At 46.6% G+C, this 20884-nt stretch overlaps 1 protein-coding gene and 1 long non-coding RNA gene across 4 annotated transcripts in view; one reads left to right on the forward strand and one right to left on the reverse strand.

Moving 5' to 3' along the window:
- Positions 1–20884, reverse strand: part of LOC140185010 (threonine--tRNA ligase 1, cytoplasmic-like) — a 64144-nt gene that overhangs the window by 7981 nt on the left and 35279 nt on the right. For both annotated transcript variants that reach the window (XM_072238240.1, XM_072238247.1), the window contains exons 13-17: positions 16069–16206; positions 9657–9734; positions 8566–8666; positions 7414–7518; positions 662–734 (exon numbers count right to left, since the gene is read on the reverse strand). In XM_072238240.1, coding sequence (XP_072094341.1) covers positions 662–734; positions 7414–7518; positions 8566–8666; positions 9657–9734; positions 16069–16206 — 495 coding nt within the window. The remainder of the gene's footprint in view (positions 1–661; positions 735–7413; positions 7519–8565; positions 8667–9656; positions 9735–16068; positions 16207–20884) is intronic.
- The window catches only part of LOC140185029 (uncharacterized), a 28008-nt gene continuing 8366 nt past the window's right edge, over positions 1243–20884 (forward strand). Inside the window, exons 1-3 of one of the 2 annotated variants that reach the window (XR_011882482.1) lie at positions 1243–1409; positions 1883–1953; positions 18222–18425. This is a non-coding gene — a long non-coding RNA (uncharacterized lncRNA). Of the gene's footprint in view, positions 1410–1882; positions 1954–8498; positions 10518–18221; positions 18426–20884 lie in introns of those variants that run through there. The other variant, XR_011882483.1, reaches the window with a different exon arrangement.

Genomic DNA, 20884 nt, shown 5'->3' on the forward strand with positions numbered 1-20884 from the left:
CTGGGCCTTTAGGTCTATGAAACATGGCTTTACCCAAAACACCAATGTGGTCTTCCAAGCGAAGCCTTGAGCAAGGTTCACTGGACCAGAGATACAAGTCTCTGAAACCACACTTTTAAGTATTGTGCATAGTTCTGGTCACCCAGCTGCAGGAAGGATGTTATTAAGATGGAGAAGGTGCAGGAAATATTCAACAAGATGTGACCGGGACCTGAGGGATTGAGTTATAAGGAGAGACTGGACATGCTGGGACTGTATTCCCTGGACAGAAGGAGGCTGAGAGTGACCTGATAGCGGCTTATAAAATCATGAGGGGCAGAGATGCAGTGCATGTTCACAGCCTTTTCCCCAGGTGGGGGAATAGGTTTAAAATGAGAGGAGAAAGACTTAAGATGGAACTTCAGTGGGTATATGGAACGATCTTCCACAGGAAGCACCAACATCCAGAAGGTATTTGGGATGTCCATGGATTGGGTATGGATGTCCATGAATATGGGTCAAACCCTGATAAACAGGACCAGCTCAAGTAGACATTTCGGTCAGTATGCCAAGTTGAGGCCTGCTGACATGCTGTACAACACTTTAAGTCTACATGAGCTCTAAACAGAGACACCTTTACACCTTGGACAGCAGAAAGCAAGGGCAAGCACCAGCAACATACCTGGTGTGCGTAATCTTCAGTGCTGTTGCCAACGGGAATCACCATGACCTGCGAGGGCGATAGCCAGAGTGGCCTGCAACACAGAGATACAGGAACATAGTTTCCATTTCCAGGGGTAACAATCCATTAATATCAAAAACTAACCCTGCCCTTGGAAGCAGCTGTACCCCAGAAGCAAGGGAAACATTTGTGATCAAGTAGTGCACAGGGAATTGATTGTGGACTTCAGGAAGGGGAAGTCGGGAGAACACAGACCAGTCCTTATTGGATCAGCAACAGAAAGAGTGAGCAGTTTCAAGGTGCCGGGTATCAGCATCTCTGAAGATCTATCCTGGGCCCATCATATTGATGCAATTACAAAGAAGGCACATCTGCAGTTATACTTCATTAGGAACTTCCAACAAGATGGTGCCAGTGACCAGCAATGCCTTGCAGATAACTTACAGAACTATTGGATACTCTTCCTCTAAATATTAATCATGTTTTTCTGAACTGGGATGGACTGCAGCCCGTAATTTCCCTTTTAAGAATGCATTTTCAGGCCAACTGAACGATTTGGCACTTCTCCCTGGGAATCAGTGTGAAGTGCAGCTGAGGCCATCGCTGGGGGAAAAACAAATCTGTGGTCGACTCGATTACTCCGTGCTGATTAAAGCGCCGAGCAAGATCAAAATCGACGAGGCTGAGAGCGTTTAATGCCATCTGGCTTCGTTTGAACGGTGTCCCTCCTCGTTGCTGCCGGCGGAAGGTACAGGATTCTTGGATCCTATGCTGTAAGGTTTGATCACCTCAGCAGCTTGTGGCTGTGCACTCACTTTCGACTGTGGTTTGATGTTTAATGTCCTCAGTGCTAGACGTGCTTTACTGTTTGCGCAATTTGATCGAGGTCTGCAGGCAGTGACACAGTGCTGAACTGACTGTGGCTGTAGACATCAGTTCCCAGACTGGCTTCACTCCCCTTGGCAGATCGCGGCTGTGGAACGACTCTTGGGGACTCTACCGATTTGATCTTTAAGGTTTTGCACGTTATTTGTTTGCTTTCTGTTACTTGCATGGTTTTTTTTTCCTACACATCTGATGGTCTTGTTATCTGGGAGCTTTCTTTAAATGGGTTCTATGGTGTTTCTTTGTTTTGTGACTGCCTGCACGAAGACAACTCTAAAGGTTGTATACTGCATATATATCTAGATAATAAATATACTTTGTCCTTTTTTTGAGGAGATTTGGTATGTCACCAGTGACTCTCACAAGGTTCTATAGACGTACCACGGACAGCATTCACAAAGTTCAAAGTAAGTTTATTATCAAAGTAGTATCTCACCATATACAAAGCCTGAGATTCATTTTCTTGCAGGCATTCACAGTAAACACAAGAAGCACCCAAAAGAACAAGCAACCAATGTGCAAAACACAAGAAACTACAAAAAGACAGAAAAACAATAATAATTAAAAATAACTAGGCAATAAATATGAGGTGAAGAGTCATGAAAGAGTTCACAGGGAACAGTTCAGTGAAGTTGAGTGGTTATCCCCTCAGATTCAAGAGCCTAATGGTTGAGGAGTAATAACTGTTCAGGAACTTGGTGGTGTGGGTCCTGAGGCTCCTGCACCTTCTGGCAGAAGCGAGAAGAGCGCATGGCCTGGATGACAGGGGTCCCTGATGATGGATGCTATCCTCCTGTGACAGCACTCCATGTAGATGTGCCCGACAGAGGGGAGGGCTTTACTTGTGATGGACTGGGTCGTATCCACGACTTTTCTTGTGGGCTTTTTCCTTCAAAGGCATTTGTGTTTCCACGTCTGGCCGTGATGCAACCAATGTATTACTCTACACCACACATCAAAGCTTTAGCTGACATGCCAAATTTTTGCAAACTTCTTAGAAAGTAGAGGCACTGTCATACTTTCCTTGCAATGGCACCTACATATCGGACTCAAGACAGATCCTCAGAAATGAAGACACTGAAGAACATAAGGGTGTCACCTCTGATCCCTGATGAGGACTGGCTCATGGACCTCCAGTTTCATAGAACATAGAATATTACAGCACAGTACAGGCCCTTCGGCCCACAATGTTGTGCCGACCCTCAAACCCTGCCTCCCATATAAGCCCCCACCTTAAATTCCTCCATATACCTGTCTAGTAGTCTCAAACTTCACTAGTGTATCTGCCTCCACCACTGACTCAGGCAGTGTATTCCATGCACTAACCACTCTCTGAGTAAAAAACCTTCCTCTAATATCCCCCTTTGAATTTCCCACCCCTTACCTTAAAGCCATGTCCCCTTGTATTGAGCAGTGGTGCCCTGGGGAAGAAGCGCTGGCTATCCACTCTATCTATTCCTCTTACTATCTTGTACACCTCTATCATGTCTCCTCTCATCCTCCTTCTCTCCAAAGAGCTCCCTTAATCTCTGATCATAATGCATACTCTCTAAACCAGGTAGCATCCTGGTAAATCTCCTCTGTACCCTTTCCAATGCTTCGACATCCTTCCTATAGTGAGGCGACCAGAACTGGACACAGTACTCCAAGTGTGGCCTAACCAGAGTTTTATAGAGCTGTATCATTACATCGTGACTCTTAAAGTCTATCCCTCGACTTATGAAAGCTAACACCCCATAAGCTTTCTTAACTACCCTATCCACCTGTGAGGCAATTTTCAGGGATCCGTGGACATGTACCCCCAGATCCCTTTGTTCCTCCACACTACCAAGTATCCTGCCATTTACTTTGTACTCTACCTTGGAGTTTGTCCTTCCAAAGTGTACCACCTCACACTTCTCTGGGTTGAACACCATCTGCCACTTCTCAGCCCACTTCTGCATCCTATCAATGTCTTTCGGCAATCTTTGACAATCCTCTACACTATCTGCAACACCACCAACCTTTGTGTCGTCTGCAATCTTTGCAACACCCTTCTACCCCACATCCAGGTCGTTAATAAAAATCACGAAAAGTAGAGGTCCCAGAACAGATCCTTGTGGGACACCACTAGTCACAATCCTCCAATCTGAATGTACTTCCTCCACCACCACCCTCTGTCTTCTGCAGGCAAGCCAATTCTGAATCCACCTGGCCAAACTTCCCTGGATCCCATGCCTTCTAACTTCCTGAATAAGCCTACCGTGTGGAACCTTGTCAAATGCCTTACTAAAATCCATATAGATCACATCCACTGCACTACCCTCATCTATATGCCTGGTCACCTCCTCAAAGGACTCTATCAGGCTTGTTAAACACGATCTGCCCTTCACAAAGCCATGCTGACTGTCCCTGATCAGACCATGATTCTCTAAATGCCCAGAGATCCTATCTCTAAGGATCTTTTCCAACAGCTTTCCCACCACAGACGCAAGGCTCACTGGTCTATAATTACCCGGACTATCCCTACTACCTTTTTTGAACAAGGGGACAACATTCAGCTCCCTCCAATCCTCCGGTACCATTCCCGTGGACAACGAGGAGGACATAAAGATCCTTGCCAGAGGCTCAGCAATCTCTTCCCTCGCCTCGTGAAGCAGCCTGGGGAAATATTCCGTCAGGCCTCGGGGAATTATCCGTCCTAACGTATTTTAACAACTCCAACACCTCCTCTCCCTTAGTATCAACATGCTCCAGAACAACAACCTCACTCATATTGTCCTCACCATCATCAAATTCCCTCTCATTGGTGAATACCGAAGAGAAGTATTCATTGAGGGCCTCGCTCACTTCCACAGCCTCCAGGCACATCTTCCCACCTTTATCTCTAATTGGTCCTACCTTCACTCCTGTCATCCCTTTTTTCTTAGCATAATTGAAGAATGCCTTGGGGTTTTCCTTTACCCTACTCGCCAAGGCCTTCTCATGCCCCCTTCTTGCTCTTCTCAGCCCCTTCTTAAGCTCCTTTCTTGCTTCCCTATATTCCTCAATAGACCCATCTAATCCTTGCTTCCTAAACCTCATGTATGCTGCCTTCTTCCACCTGACTAGATTTTCCTCCTCACTTGTCACCCACGGTTCCTTCACCCTACCATTCTTTATCTTCCTCACCGGGACAAATTTATCCCTAACATCCTGCAAGAGATCTCTAAACATCGACCACATGTCCATAGTACATTTCCCTGCAAAAACATCATCCCAATTCACACCCGCAAGTTCTAGGCTCATAGCCTCATAATTTGCCCTTCCCCAATTAAAAATTTTTCTGTCCTCTCTGATTCTATCCTTTTCCATGATAATGCTAAAGGCCAGGGAGCAGTGGTCACTGTCCCCCAGATGCTCACCCACTGAGAGATCTGTGACCTGACCCAGTTCATTACCGAGTACTAGATCTAGTATGGCATTCCCCTAGTTGGCCTGTCCACATACTGTGACAGGAATCCGTCCTGGACACACTTAACAAACTCTGCCCCATCTAAACCCTTGGAACTAATCAGGTGCCAATCAATATTAAGGAAGTTAAAGTCACCCATGATAACAACCCTGTTATTTTTGCATCTTTCCAAAATCTGCCTCCTAATCTGCTTCTCTGTATCTCTGCTGCTACCAGGGGGCCTATAGAATACCCCCAATAGAGTAACTGCTCCCTTCCTGTTCCTGACTTCCACCCATACTGACTCAAAAGAGGATCCTGCTACATTACCCACCCTTTCTGTAGCTGTAATAGTATCCCTGACCAGTAATGCCATCCCTCCTCCCCTTTTTCCGTCCTCTCTATCCCTTTTAAAGCACTGAAATCCAGGAATATTGAGAATCCATTCCTGCCCTGGTGCCAGCCAAGTCTCTGTAACGGCCACTACATCATAATTCCATGTATGTATCCAAGCTCTCAGTTCATCACCTTTGTTCCTGATGCTTCTTGCATTGAGGTACACACACTTCAGCCCTTCCACCTTACTGTCTTTACACTGTTTATTCTGCTTCTCTTTCCTTAAAGCCTATCTATATGTTAGATCTGGCTTTCCTCCATGCACTGCTCTATCGCTCTGGGTCCCATCCCCCTTGCAAATTAGGTAGCAAACCGACCTGCAAGGATATTGCTCCCCCTTGAGTTCAGGTGCAACCCATCCAATCTGTACAGGGTCCCACCTTCCCCAGAAGAGATCCCAATGATCCAAAAATCTAAAACCCTGCTCCCTGCACCAACTCCTCAGCCACGCATTCAACTACCATCTCCTCCAATTCTTACCATCACTGTCACGTAGCACTGGCAGCAATCCTGAGAATGCCATCCTTGAGGTCCTGTTCTTCAGCCTTCTGCCTAGTTCCCGAAACTCACACTTCAAAACCTCATCTCGCTTCCTGCCTATGTCGTTGGTCCCTACATGTATCATGACTTCTGGTTGCTTTCCCTCTCGTACCAGGATGTCGTGCACCCAGTCAGAGACATCCCGGACCCTGGCACCTGGGAGGCAACAAACCATGTGGGTGTCCTTCTCACGTCCACAAAATCTCCTGTCTGCTCCCCTGACTATCGAGTCTCCAATGATAACAGCTCTCCTCTTCTCTGCCCCACCCTTCTGCACCACGGGGTCAGAATCAGTGCCGGAGGCCCTGCCACCGGGGCTCACACCTGGTCGGTCGTCCCCGCCAACAGTATCCAGGACGGTAAACTTACTATTCAGGGGAAAGGCTACAGGGGCGCTCTGCACTACCTGTCTGCTCACCGGGGCTCACACCTGGTCGGTCGTCCCCGCCAACAGTATCCAGGACGGTAAACTTACTATTCAGGGGAAAGGCTACAGGGGCGCTCTGCACTACCTGTCTGCTCACCTTCACTTTCCCCCCTCTGACTGTCACCCAACGACCTGCTTCCGACAGCCTAGGTGTGACTACCTCCCTGTAGCTCTCATCTATGACTGCCTCATTCTCCCTTATGAGTTGAAGGTCATCCAGCTGCTGCTCCAGATTCCTTACACGGTCTTCCAGATCGCCCAGCCGTATGCACTTCTGGCAGATGTGACTCTGCGGGAGAGGGGCGTTCCCCCAAGACTGCCACATCTCACATAAGAGGCACATCACCGTCTCAGGAGACATTGTAAAGACTAACTGCGAGCAAGCTCGTCCTCCGCCTCTTCTTGTTGAAGCCTCTCAAAGCCTCAAAGCTCCACTCCTTCACTGGCCGCTTCGCTTCAGCTATCCCTCAATTTATCTGTTTGAGCTTTTCAAAATGCTTGGTCACCTGACCTCGATTGCCCAATCAACTGCTTTCTGCTGATTCTGAGCTATTCAAATCTTGATTGACTGATTGCACAGACCAACTGCCAAAACTGCCAGAATCTCTCGAGTCAAAGCCTCAAAGCTCCACTTCTTCACTGGCCCACTCACTCACTGGCCACTTTGCTTGAGCTATCCCTCTATTTATCTGTTTGAACTTTTCAAAATGCTTGGTCACCTGACCTCGATTGCCCAATCAGCTGCTTTCTGCTGAGTCTGAGTTATTCAAATCTTGATTGTCTAATCAACGGCTTTCTGCTGACCAACTGCCAAAACTGCCAGAGTCTCTCAAGTCAAAGCCTCAAAGCTCCACTCCTTCACTGGCCCACTCACTCCTCAAGTCCATAATCATCTCCTTGGCCTTGCTGACACTAAGTGAAAGGTTGTTGCTGTGGAGATTTTCAATCCCCTATCTATATGTTGTTTCATCACCACCTCTGTTTCAGCCAACACAGTAGTGCAGTTTGCTTCTGATGTCCCAACTCGAGTTCAACAAAAGACCACACTTGATTGAAAATTTGTCCTTTCAATCTGCAACCAGAGTAACTTACCACTTTCCCGCATAGTTCTCTGTCAGGATTGCGATCATCCGCTCCACCGACCCAAGGATAGCACGGTGAATCATCACAGGTCTCTCGGCATTGCTGCTATCTTTGCTGCAATGGGTGAATGACCAGCAAGTTTTCAAATCATGCTCTGAACTTGGTCTCCCACAATTTCCTGCATGTAATTCCCATGCAAGTTCGGAAAAAGTTAACAATAGACATTAACAAAATCATATTCAAGTGCCATCCTTAGTTCCTCGGGAAAGTGAAAGTGATCCAATCATCATTATAACACCCAGCACGCTCCCAAAATAACTTCACCTGTTGCATTGTTTAGTTATTTTGTGACTTATAGCAATTTTTTTGTATTGCTGCCACAAAACAGAAAATTTCACAACATTTTCTGATTGTTACATTTATTAAATGTCAATTGACAGGCAAATATCTTCCCAGAAATCTGTGACCCCATTACAGGTGCACGTGCGATATGATCTAACTGAGGGATACAGAGACCAACAATGTGAATACGTGCCCAGTGGTCGAACCATTAGATGTGCATACCAACACTGTCGATACTAACAGTGCACTCTAACCAAGGCAGATAGGGACTAGAACAGGATGCAGTCCTCCATTGTGGTCTAATGTCGTGATACAGAGACCAGAACTGTGCATGGTGCTCCCAGTGTAGACTAACTATGGAATACAGAAAGCAAAAATGACAATATGTTCCCAGCATAGTGTAAACTGCCGATATGATCTAACCGAGCAATACTGAGACCAGGACATTGCACAGTGTTCTGATGAGACATCGATAACAGACCACACAAAGTACTCAGTATATTCAAACCCAAGGATATACAAAACAAACTTGTGTGCAGTGCTCCCAGTATTGTCTAACCTAGGGTTATACAGTGATCAAAACTGTGTGATCTAATCTGAGTAAGAGAGCTCTGCTTATGGAATGAGAGGGGTCGGGAGCGAACTCAGTACTGAGTGAGTGAGTGACTGAATCCAAAAGTGTGATGTATTCAGAGGGAAAGGGAGAAAAATACTGAAAAATAATTTCTTGAGTAGTTTTTTTTTGTCCACAGATAATTTTGTCGGTTCTGTTAAAGGGACTGCAACATTTCCTGGATCCGCAAGTGGACTCAGACTCACCCGATGTAGCTGAGGTCAAATCTGACTGGGAGCTGGAAGTCCAGCTGGATAGTGGCACACTGGTGATTGCGACCAATTGCATCCTTAATCTGGATGTCGATCTGTAATCATAATGGCAAGGTCTGAGATGGACACCTTCGTTTGATGGCAAGAGCACAAGTTATAGAACGAAATCAGTTCAGCTACTGTACCACCGCTCCCGGGTCCCGGGTTCAATCCTGACCTTGGGCGCTGCCCCTGTGGAGTCTGCACACACTCCTTGTGACAGCATGGCTTTCGTCCAGTTCCCTCCCAATGTGCTGGCAGGTTAATTATCCCTGGGTTAGTGGCAGAGAAAGGAGGTTTGATGGGTATGTGGGGAAATGGCACTAACAGGACCCATCATAGACATGATGGGCCGAACAACCTGCTTCTGCCTCCATATGGAGTCATATAGACCCTTTCCACCCACCACACGAGCCCATCATCAGTACCGCTTTATACCAATTCATTTTAGCCCTTCAGTAACATGCACAAAGTGCTGGAGGAACTCAGTAGGTCAGACAGCATCTGTGGAAGGGAATAAACAGTCAACATTTTGGCCCGACCATTCATCAGGACTCTTGACTCCCTTCCATAGATGCTGCCTGACCTGCTGAGTCCCTCAAACATTTTGTTCATGGATACTCTGAACAAAATTCATCCAAGTTCTCTGGATTTCCAGCATCTGCAGAATCTTATGTCCCCTGTTAGCACCTGTGGCCTGATCTGCCTTGGCAACGTAAGCACGAAGAAGTGACCGACGCTCATGTTGGCACACTCGTTCCACAATCAGCAGACCGCGGTGGATGAGTTGGGACTCAGCTCTGTGTTCACTACTCAGGCAAGTCTGCTCTACACCCCAACGGACCCTCCCTCTGGCCTCACATCAATGGCACTGGCTTCTCCCAGACCTGGGGGCTTGGGGTGGGAGGGCTGGAAGAATTGGGCTCAGCTCCGTGTTCATTGTTCAGCCTTGTCTACTTTGGTCCTTGATAATTCATCCCTCCTGACCGACAGCTCTGGCATCTCCCTGCGCTGTTGGGAAGACACAGGGAGGACTCTGCACTCACCTTGGGGCCGTAGAAGGCTCCATCTCCTGGGTTTCGCTCCCAGGGCAGGCCAAAGTCTTGCAGACTCCTCTCCAGCTGCTATGGGGAGAACCAGCTCAGCATTAGTGGGGGTATCAGGGCGATGGGCTGTTGAATTGGCTGGTCAGCTACCCTGTGAAAGTAATTTCTAAACAAACTTCTATAGATAAACAGTAGAGAGTATCCTGACCGGTTGCATCATGGCCTTGTATCAAAAACAAAACAACACCCAGGAAAAGAAATGTACAGAAAGTGATGGATGCAGGGGAAGCCTTCCCCATCATTAAGTACATTTACACGAAGCATTTGACAAGAAAGCATCAAGGACCCCCAGCAACCAGACCATCTCCTTTCTCAGTGCTGCCAGGAAAGAGGTATAAGAACCTCAGGACCCATACAGGTTGTATATCAGTCTTCGTTTAGGTGTAGCTTTTCATAAATTCTACTGTATTTCTTTTCTTCCCCATAAACGCCTGTAGTAAAATGAATCTCAAGGTAGTATATGATGACATATATAGACTTTGATAAGAAATTTACTTTGATCTTTGAGCTAACCCCAATATCCCCCTATCCCCACCCCTCTAAAGCCTACCTTGCTGTGCAGTTTCTATCAGCACTGACCTTACAGGGGACTGGCTGAAAGAGCAGCACCCCACTGGCATAGGGGTGGGGGTGGAATAGGTCCTGATCAGACCCTGTAACGGCTCAGGCCCACATTACATTCTGCAGACTGCAACACCACCAAACAATGGATGGCTGCTTTTGAAAATTAAAGGCCTTACACCTGGCTCATCGCTCCAACCCAAGGGTAATCCTACTCTACCCAGTCCCTAGGTTAACTCTGACCCCAGCCTATCCCAAAATTAATCCAGCAATTCCCAGAGTTTTGTGTCACAGTCTTGAAGAGACACCAGACTGCTTGGAGGGAGAGAGAGTTTAAAAGAAGCGAGTGGCGGCAGTCGGCACATACTACGCACCACAGTCTTGAGGAGACATTGAATTACACATAATTAGGCATGTGGCAAGGACAATTAAAAAGAAATTAGGTTTAAGTGGAGCAGCCATCGTGGGAGTGGTTATTGTGTGAATGGGCTAGTGTCGGAGTGGGGAGTTGAACCGGAGGCTGTAGGTAGATTATATGTTTTTTCTCGTTATTTATTCTTTCTTTATTTCTTATTGCATATTTAGAGCAGTAGGGATGCCAAACACAATACTGGAATGCTCCTGTTGCGGGATGTGGGAAGGTAGGGAGCAAGTGGGGGCAGTCAGCATATATTATCCACCACAGTCCCTGATGACTGTACCTGCAAGAAGTGCATGAGCTGGAGCTGGATGAATTCTGGATCATTGGAGAGGCTGAGAGGTAGAAAGAGAGAATACAAAGGGAGGTAATTACTCCTAAGGTGCAGGACACTTGAGTAACTGATTGACCATCAGGAGGGGGAAAAGGGATAGGCAGCCAGTGCTAAGTACCCCGTAGCCATTCCTCTCAACAACAGGTCTACTGCTTTGGATACCATTGGAGAAAGACTTTGTGGAGGAAAGCAACAGCAGTCAGGTCTCTGGCACAGAGTCTGGCTCTGTCGCTCAGAAGGGAAGGTGGGGGGAAGAAGAGGCGAGCTGCAGTGATAGATGATTCGTTGATTAGGGAAGCAGAAAGGAGGTCCCGCAAACAAAAATGAGATTTCCGGATGGTTTGTTATCTCCCAGGTGCCAGGGTCTGGAACATCTCAGATAAAGTCTACAATATTCTTAAATGGGAGAATGAGCAGCTAGAGGCTGTGGTCCATGATGGTACCAATGCCATAGGTAGCAAGGGTTACGAGGTCTTGCAAAGTAAGTTCAGGGAGTTAGGTGCTACGTTAAAGGGCAGAACCTTTAGGGTTGTGATCCCAGGATTGCTAAACGCACCAGGTACTAGTGAGGCCAGAAGTAGGAAGATCATACAGTTCAACGCGTAGTTAAGGAGTTGGTGCAGGAGGGAGGATTTCAGATTTTTGGATCATTAGGGTCTCTTCTGGGGAGGTGGGATCTGTACAGTAGGGATGGTTTACACTAAACAGAATGGGGACTAATATCCTAACAGTTTCGTTAGTGCTGCACGGGGGAGAGGGTGGGTTTAAACTGGAGTTGCACGGAGTAGGGAACCAGAGCGCAAGAACAGATAGTGGAGTGGCCATGGAAAGGTGTTGCTCAGCCTACATACAAAGTCAGGATTCAAAAGGTCAAGCACAGTGGGACTAAAGTTCTGAGCTGTGTATATTTCAATCCAAGGTGTATTGTAGGAAAGTGGATGGCTTAGGGCATGGATCAACACGTGGAATTACATTGTAGCCATTAGTGAGACTTGGCTGCAGGAGAGGCAGAACTGGAACTCAATATGCTGCAGTTCCGTTGTTTGAGACGTAATAGAGCAGGAGGTGTTGAGGGGTGATATTAATATTCAAGGAAAATGTCACCACAGTGCTCAGTCAGGACAGACCAGTGACCTTTTCTAGTGAGGCTGTATGGGTAGAACTGAGGAATAAGAAAGGTACAATTACATTAATGGGCTAATATTATAGACCACCCAACAGTCCACAATATTTGGAGGAGCAAATTTGCAGATAAATTGCAGACTGTTGCAAGAAACAAGGTTGTGATAGTAGGTGATTTTAACTTTCCACATATTGACTGGGTCTCCCATACTATAAAAAGGCTGAACTGGAAAAAGTTTGTTAAATCTGTTAGGAAAGTTTCCTTAATCAGTACATAGGAGTCCCAACTAGAAAGAGAATGATACTAGATCTCCTATTAGGGAAAGGGACAAGGGTAGGTAACAGAAGTTTGTAAAGGGGAACACCGTATCTCGTCATCACAAGTTTCAAGATAATTATGGGAAGGGATAGGTCTGGTCCTTGGGCTGAGATAAATTGGAGGAAGGCCAAATTTGGTGATACCAGAAAGGACCTAGCAAATGTGGATTGGGACAGGTTATTTTCTGGCAAAGGTGTACTTGGTATGTGGGAGGTCTTCAAAAGTGAGAATTAAAGGCAAGGACAACAGTTTTAGGGAACCTTGGTTTTTGAGGTATATTGAGGCCTTGGTTAAGAAAAAGAAAGGTGCACAGCAGGTACAGGCAGGCAGAAACAAATGGGAGTACTTGAAAAGTATAAGAACGGCCAGCAACCACTTAAGGAGGAAATCAGGAAGGCTAAAGGGTTCCTCTAGAAGACAAGGTGAAGGAGAATCCTCCAGACTTCTACAAATATATTAAGAGCAAAAGGATAGCAAGGGACAAAATTGGTCCTCTGGAAGATCAGAGTGGTAACCTATGCATGGAGTCAAAAGAGATGAGGGAGATCTTAAATGGATTTTTTTTTTTTTTGCATCTGTATTTACTCGGAAAATGGACATAGAGTCGACAGATGTGAGGCAATGCAGCCACAAGGTCACGGACCCGATACAGATTACGGAGGAGCAGATTTGCTGTCTTTCGAGGCAAAATAGGTTGGATAAATCCCCAGGGCCTGACAAGGTGTTCCCATGCACCCTGTGGGAGACTAGTGCAGAAATTGCAGGGGCGCTAGCAGAGATATTTAAATCATCCTTAGTCACGGGTGAAGTGCTGGAGGATTGGAGGATAGTTAATGTTGTTCTGTTGTTTAAGAAAGGCTCTAAGAATAAGCCAGGAAATTATAGGCCAGTGAACCTGACATCAGCAGTAGTAAAGTTATTGGAAGGTATTCTAAGGGATCAAAAATATAAGTATTGGGATAGACAGGGGCTGCTTAGGCTTTGTGCATGGTAAATCTAATGAATTTTATAGTGTTTTTCAAGAAAGTTACCAGGAAAATTGATGAAGGCAAGGCGATGGATGTTGTCTATATAGACTTTAGCAAGGCCTTCAAGATGAGGTAGTAAATACGTTTTGACATTGGCTTCATGGAAGAAGCCAGACAGTGATTGGCTTCTGAATAGAGGCCTGCAGGGATCAGTGCTGGGTCAGGCTGACAATGTGGTAAATAAAATGGATCAATAAATTTATGGATGACACCAAGATTGACAGTGTAGTGGATAGCAAGGAAGACTATCAAAGCTTGCAGTGGGATCTGGACCAGCCAATGAAATGGGCTGAAAAATAGCAGATGGAACTTAATGCAGACAAGTGAGATGTTGCGCTTTGTGAGGACCAGTCAGCATTCTACCTGGCTGCATCACTGTCTGGTATGGGGGTGGGGTGGGGTAGCTACTGCAAGCTGCAGAGAGTTGTAAAATCAGTCAGATCCATTATGGGCACTAGCCTCTGTGGTATCCAGGACATATTCAAGGAGCAGTGCCTTAGAAAGGTGGTGTCCATCATTAAGAACATGCCCTCTTCTCATGGCTACCATCAGGTAGGAGGTACAGAAGCCTGAAGGCACACACTCAGTGATTCAGGAACAGCTGCTTCGCCTCTGCCACCCGATTTCTGAACGGACATTGAACACATGAACACTACCACACCACTTTTTTTAATTCCTATTTTATGCACTACTTAATTAACTGTTATATATTTTCTGTAACTCATAGTTTTTTTAAATCATGTATTGCATTGTACCGCTGCTGCAAAGTTAACAAATTACATGACATATGCCAGTGATATTAAACCTGATGCTAAACAGGGATCTGGCAATACAGATCTACAATTCCTAGAAAATAGCATCAAAAGTACAAAGATTAAGTTGTAAAGAAAGTTTTTGGCACATTAGCCTTCATAAATATCATTGTATTGAGTGAAGAAGTTGGGATGTTATGTTGAAATTGTATTAAGACAGTGAGGGTTAATTTTGTAGTATTGTGTGCAGTTTCAGTCACCTGCCTTCAAAAAAGATGTACACAAAAATTGAAATAGTGCAGAGAAAATTTACAAAGATGTTGCCGGTATTTCAGGACCTAAGTTACAAGGAGAGGTTGATAGTTAGGACGTTATTCTTTGAAGCATAAAAACATAGAAAACCTACAGCACAATACAGGCACTTCAGCCCACAAAGCTGTGTCGAACATGTTTTTAAACTTCAAAATTACCTAGGGTTACCCATAGCCCTCTGTTTTTCTGAGCTCCAGCCTGCAGAGAGACTGAGATAGTTTAGGGTTATGGGCAAAGAAGTGGCAAATGAAATACAATGTTGGAAAGTGTATGGTCATGCACTTTGGTGGAAGAAATAAACAGACAGACTATTATTTAAATGGGGAGAGAACTTAAAATGCAGAGATGCAAAGGGACTTCGGAGTTCTTGTGCGGGATACCATAAAGGTTAACCTCCTGAGTCAGTGGTGAAGAAGGCGAATGCAATGTTGGCATTCATTTCTACAGGTATAGAATATGAGCATTGATGTGATGTTGAGGCTCTGTAAGGCACTCGTGAGACCACAGTTGGAGTATTGTATGCAACTTTGCACTTTTTTTAGAAAGGATATACTGACATTGGAGAGGGTCCAGAGAAGATTTACAAGAATGATTCCAGGAATGAAAGGGTTACTGTATGAGGAACGTCTGACAGCTCTTGGGCTGTATTCCCTGGAGTTCAGGAGAATGAGGGGGGGGATCTCAGAAACATTCCAAATGTTAAAAGGTCCGAACAGATTAGATATGGCAAAGTTATTTCCCGTGGTAGGGGAGTCTAGGACAAGAGGGCACAACTTCAGGATTGAAGGACGTCCTTTTAGAACAGAGATGCAGAGAAATTACTTCAGTCAGAGAGTGGTAAATCTGTGGAATTTGTTGCCACAAGTGGCTGTGGAGGCCAAGTCATTGAATGCATTTAAGGTAGAGATAGATCGGTTGTTGATTAACCAGGACATCAAAGAGTATGGGGTGAAAGCAGGGGAGTGGGGATAACTGGAAGAATTGAGTCAGCCCATGATTGAATGGAGGAGCAGACTCAATGGGCCGAATGGCCTACTTCAGTTCCTATATCTTATGGTCTTATTGGATTCAACAGACAAACACCACTCCAGAGGACACAATCAAGGACAGTTCTGCAGGGGCAAGGTCACTTCAGGGGTGAAATGCCAGGGAGTTCTGCATTATCAGAAGGGCCACCTTTGAGTGAGTCTTTAGTTCCTCTCCTCAGGAGCAGCCATAGAGATTCCCACAGCCAAGGCCCGACAAAGAACTGCTGAATTCACCTGTGCTTTAACTTTATCACAAGACCAACAGCACAGACAGTCGTTGTTTACCTTACTGGTGGATGAAGTGTCTGTGTATATCATTTATACGAGCGAGTACACTTCTGTAAAAGTACTTCATTCACTGAAGTCCTGGTGAGAGAGGGCTGGAAGAAATGCTTTCTGACAGAAACCCAACACCGGCACTTCATCTCTATCACCCTGCCCTGACAGATCCAGGCATGGAGACATTCCCTACCCATACCTTCTCTGCCTGGTCCCAGATGGCGACGTCTCCCAGGAATTTCTCCGGCCGTGTTGACAGGTAGAGGCGGAAGCTGAAGCCAAAGACCTGGTAAACAGTCTGCAGGAAGTCCAGACAGCCCTTAATCTCCTCTTCTATCTGTGGGCGAGGGAACAGTGCAATGTGGTTACACCCCGAGGGGCAGCAGCCCAGATTCAGCTCCTCCACCGGGACAGTGTAATGGGATTACACCCCACCAGATTCAGATCCCCCAGGGGGACAGTGTAATGGGATTACACCCCACCAGGTTCAGCTCCCCCACAGGGACAGTGTAATGGGGTTACACCCCATCAGGTTCAGATCCCCACGGGGACAGTGTAATGGGATTACACCCCACCAGGTTCAGCTCCCCCACCGGGACGGTGTAATGGGATTACACCCCACCAGGTTCAGCTCCCCCACAGGGACAGTGTAATGGGGTTACACCCCATCAGGTTCAGATCCCCACAGGGACAGTGTAATGGGATTACACCCCACCAGGTTCAGCTCCCCCACCGGGACAGTGGAATGGGATTACACCCCACCAGGTTCAGCTCCCCCACTGGGATAGTGTAATGGGATTACACCCCACCAGGACAGTGTAATGGGGTTACACCCCACCAGGTTCAGATCCCCCACAGGGACAGTGAAATGGGGTTTCACCCCACCAGGTTCAGATCCTCTATGGGGACAGTCCAACGTAGTTATACCATGAGGTCCAGCAGCCTGGGTACAACTCCCCATGGAGACAGTTCAACATGGTTACATCCCAAGAGCTATCCCTAACTTCACCACCGCCCAACTCTTCAGCCAGTTCCCTCACAGGTATAACCCCTCCCACTATCGAGGAACATCTAGAAGAGCTGATGTCTCAGGAAGGTACATCCATCGATCAGGAACACTCCCCACCACCTGGGCCATGCCATCAGGCAGGAGGTACAGGAGCCTGAAGACTCACAGCTCATGGTTCAACAACTGCTCCTTCCCCACTGTCACATTACACATTCACAAAGGGGTCTGAAACAGCCGAACACAACCTTGCACTGAATACCTTTTCCTCTCTCTCAAGCCGCACTAATATTATTTTACTTTGTTGTTCCAGTTACATGTTAATTTAAAAATGAGAGAACATCTGCAGACGCTGAAGATCCAAGCACCACACACAAATGCTGGAGGAACTCAGCAAGCCAAGCAGCATCAATGGAAAAGAGTACAATCGACGTTTTGGGCCAAGATCTTCCAGCAGGACTGAATTAAAGAAAGAACCTGCTGAAGAGTCTCTGCCTGAAACTTCAACTGTTAAGTTTGTATTCATGTCTGTGATGTGCTGCTGCTATTAAAGAGTGATTTTCCCAGCACTTATGACAAGAACCCTGAACTCGATCATGAATCAAAATAGGCACAGCATTACAAGCCACTCAGCCTGATTCTAGATCTTCTGAAATCCTAACTTTGCACTCGTGCCCGACATCCTTTCAACGTTTTATTGGAGGTTTCATCTCCCTTTTGGAAAATCTCTGTTAAATCGACTTCTGCCCCATCAGGAAGTGCTTTGCAAATCCTAACCACATGTTGCATAATTAACCTGCTCCTGATGTGAGTTCTGGCTTCCGCACTGCTCTGAAATCTACTGTTACCGAGCTTGACTCAGCCCTCCCCACCGTCGAGCACATCTACATGGAAAGCAGTATTCATCATCACCGGCCCCCAGAACCCAGCACATCCTCTCCTTTCAGTGCTACCATCAGGAGGTGGCACAGGAGCTTCAGGGTCCACACTAACAGGTTCAAGAACAGCTATTACTCTTCAACCACCAGCCTCTTGAGCCAGAAGGGATAACTTCACTCACTCCAACACTGAACTGTTCCCACAATTTATGGACTCACTTACAATGACCCTCTATCTCACGTTCTCAATACATATTTATTTATTATCATTATGATCGTTTTCTCTTTTTATATTTGCACAATTATCTCTTGCACATTGGTTGTTTGTCCATGTTGTTGGGTGCAGTCTTTCATTGATTCTATTGTGTTCCTTTGTATTTACTGTGAATGCCCGCAAGAAAATGAAATGAAGGTTTATAAATGGTGATATCTATGTCCTTCGATAATAAATTTACTTTGAACTTTCAGACCAGAACAATGGAGCTGCTTCCTCACAACGCCAGCAACGAGGGTTCGATCGCAGCCATCGGCACTACCTGTGTGGAGCCTGCATGCTCTTTTCGTGACTGTCTGGGAGTGCTCCGGTTCCCGCCCACATCCCAGCAATGTGCATTGAGTGGGATAAATTTCCCCAGTGTGCAGGTCTGGGAATGAGGGTGAGGGAACGGAGAGGTGAGTGGGATAAATTTCCCCAGTGTGCAGGTCTGGGAATGAGGGTGAGGGAATGGAGAGGTGAGTGGGATAAATTTCCCCAGTGTGTAGGTCTGGGAATGAGGGTGATGGAATGGAGAGGTGAGTGGGATAAATTTCCCTCGTGTGTAGGTCTGGGAATGAGGGTGAGGGAATGGAGAGGTGAGTGGGATAAATTTCCCCAGTGTGTAGGTCTGGGAATGAGGGTGAGGGAATGGAGAGGTGAGTGGGATAAATTTCTCCGGTGTGTAGGGTTGGGAATGAGGGTGAGGGAATGGAGAGGTGAGTGGGATAAGTTTCCCCAGTGTGTAGGGTTGGGAATGAGGGTGAGGGAACCAGCAGATGAGTGGGATGAACTTCCCCTGTGTGTAGGCCTGGGGAACTAGTTTTCTAGTTTATTTGCAAGGAATATGATGATACAGAGTCACTAACAGCTACAAACTGGCAATGCAAGGATTTGGCAAGCCATTCTGATCATCAAGATTCAGATCTTCAGCAATCTAACCCATTAAACTTGACCAAAAAAAACCAAAGAGGTTCAGATGGAGGATCTGCTCATCTCCCTCCAACCTTCACTCCCAGCTAATGCCCCACCCCCCGTACCCCATCCATTATTTATTTATATACACATATTCTTTCTCTCTCTCTCCTTTTTCTCCCTCTGTCCCTCTCACTATACCCCTTGCCCATCCTCTGGGTTTTCCCCCCTCCCCCGTTTCTTTCTCCCTGGGCCTACTATCCCATGATTCGCTCATATCCCTTTTGCCAATCACCTGTCCAGCTCTTGGCTCCATCACTCCCCCTCCTGTCTTCTCCTACCATTTTGGATCTCCCCCTCCCCCTCCCAAATCTCTTACTAACTCTTCCTTCAGTTAGTCCTGACAAAGGGTCTCAGCCTGAAACGTCGACTGTACCTCTTCCTAGAGATGCTGCCTGGCCTGCTGCATTCACCAGCAACCTTGATGTGTGTTGCTTGAATTTCCAGCATCTGCAGAGTTCCTCATGTTCACTCCCCCACTACTCCTTTTGCCTCTCTGTATTTGTCTGCCACCATCCGCCTGCTAACCCTCCCTCCCCTCCCTTGCTGGCAAACCCGCCTGCCAGCTTTCACCCGTCCACTGTCCACCAATCACTGCGGGCTCCCATCTCACCACTGCCTGCCTTAGCCATCCCTCTTCTCAGTCCTGATCCAACATCTTGAACTGAAACGTCAAGATTCAAGATAGTTCATTGTCATTTCCTGTACACAAGTATAAAGGAGAACGAAATAATTTACTCTGGATCCGATACAGCCCAAAAAAAACCACAATAATAATAATACAATGAATATAAATACATAAGATAGTTATGTTGATTGTATGTCCATGGTGACCCTCGGCACAGGAGTGTCTGTACATACAGAGACTGACAGGAAATGATAAAGTAGTGGTGATTTGGGATGTGGAGGGGTGGGTTAGTGGGAGGAGGTGTTGATCAGCCTTGGGGAAAGCAATGGTTTTTGAGTCTGGTGGTCCTGGAGTGGATGGTTCGTAGCCTCCCCCCGATGGGAGTGGGACAAACAGTCTATGAGCAATGTGATGTTTCATGGCCCTTTTCCAGCACCTTTCCATACACATGTGCTTGATGGTGAGAAGGCTGGTGCTGGTGACGCGTTGGGCAGTTGTCACTACCTGCTGGGTTCCTTTCATCCATGCGGAGACTGCTTCGTCTAGTGTAACTTCAGAGTACAGCACCTCCACACCCTTGTGAATCCCTACCCCCTCATCTATGTCCCCGAAACCTTCTCTCTCACGTACTCATGAACCAACTCGTGCCCACACTAGAGGCAGCACCTCACTGGGAAGTGGAAAGAAACAGGAGCACCCCACCGCCACCCCATCACAAGGAGGACGTGCAAACTGCACACAGACAGTGCTAGAAGTCAGGATGGAAGCCAGGTCACACTAATTGCTCTGCAGTTACCAGTGGAGAATCAGAGGAAGATCCGTTACAGAAAAATCGAGGAACTTAGTGCCAGCAGGAGGTTTTGAATGGGAAAGATGTATTCCAGGGTTGATGTAACTGGTAGAAATAAGCTATGGCACTCAGTCACTGCTCTCCACTGGACGTTTGGCCGAGCGCCTCTCTCTGTGCTAAAGACATCTGCAACCACTTTAATTCCCTTCCCCATTCCCTCACTGACCTGTCTCTCCTCATGCACCCCTCCCCCCACCTCACACCTTCCACTGCCAGGACAGGCAGAACACAAACTAGAGGAACAGCATTCTGTATTCTACAGACTGACAACACCAACACGGAATTCCCCAGTTCCTCATAACCTGCACCCATCATCCATTCTGCTTCTTTTTCCTGCCGATCCATCCAGCTGCTCCTACCCAACTAAAGCCCAACACCCTCAACTCCTCCTACACCCACTCAGCACCCTACCCCTAAACCCACCC

The sequence above is a fragment of the Mobula birostris genome, chromosome 2, assembly GCF_030028105.1.
Source record: "Mobula birostris isolate sMobBir1 chromosome 2, sMobBir1.hap1, whole genome shotgun sequence".
NCBI classification, from domain to species: Eukaryota; Metazoa; Chordata; class Chondrichthyes; order Myliobatiformes; family Myliobatidae; genus Mobula; species Mobula birostris.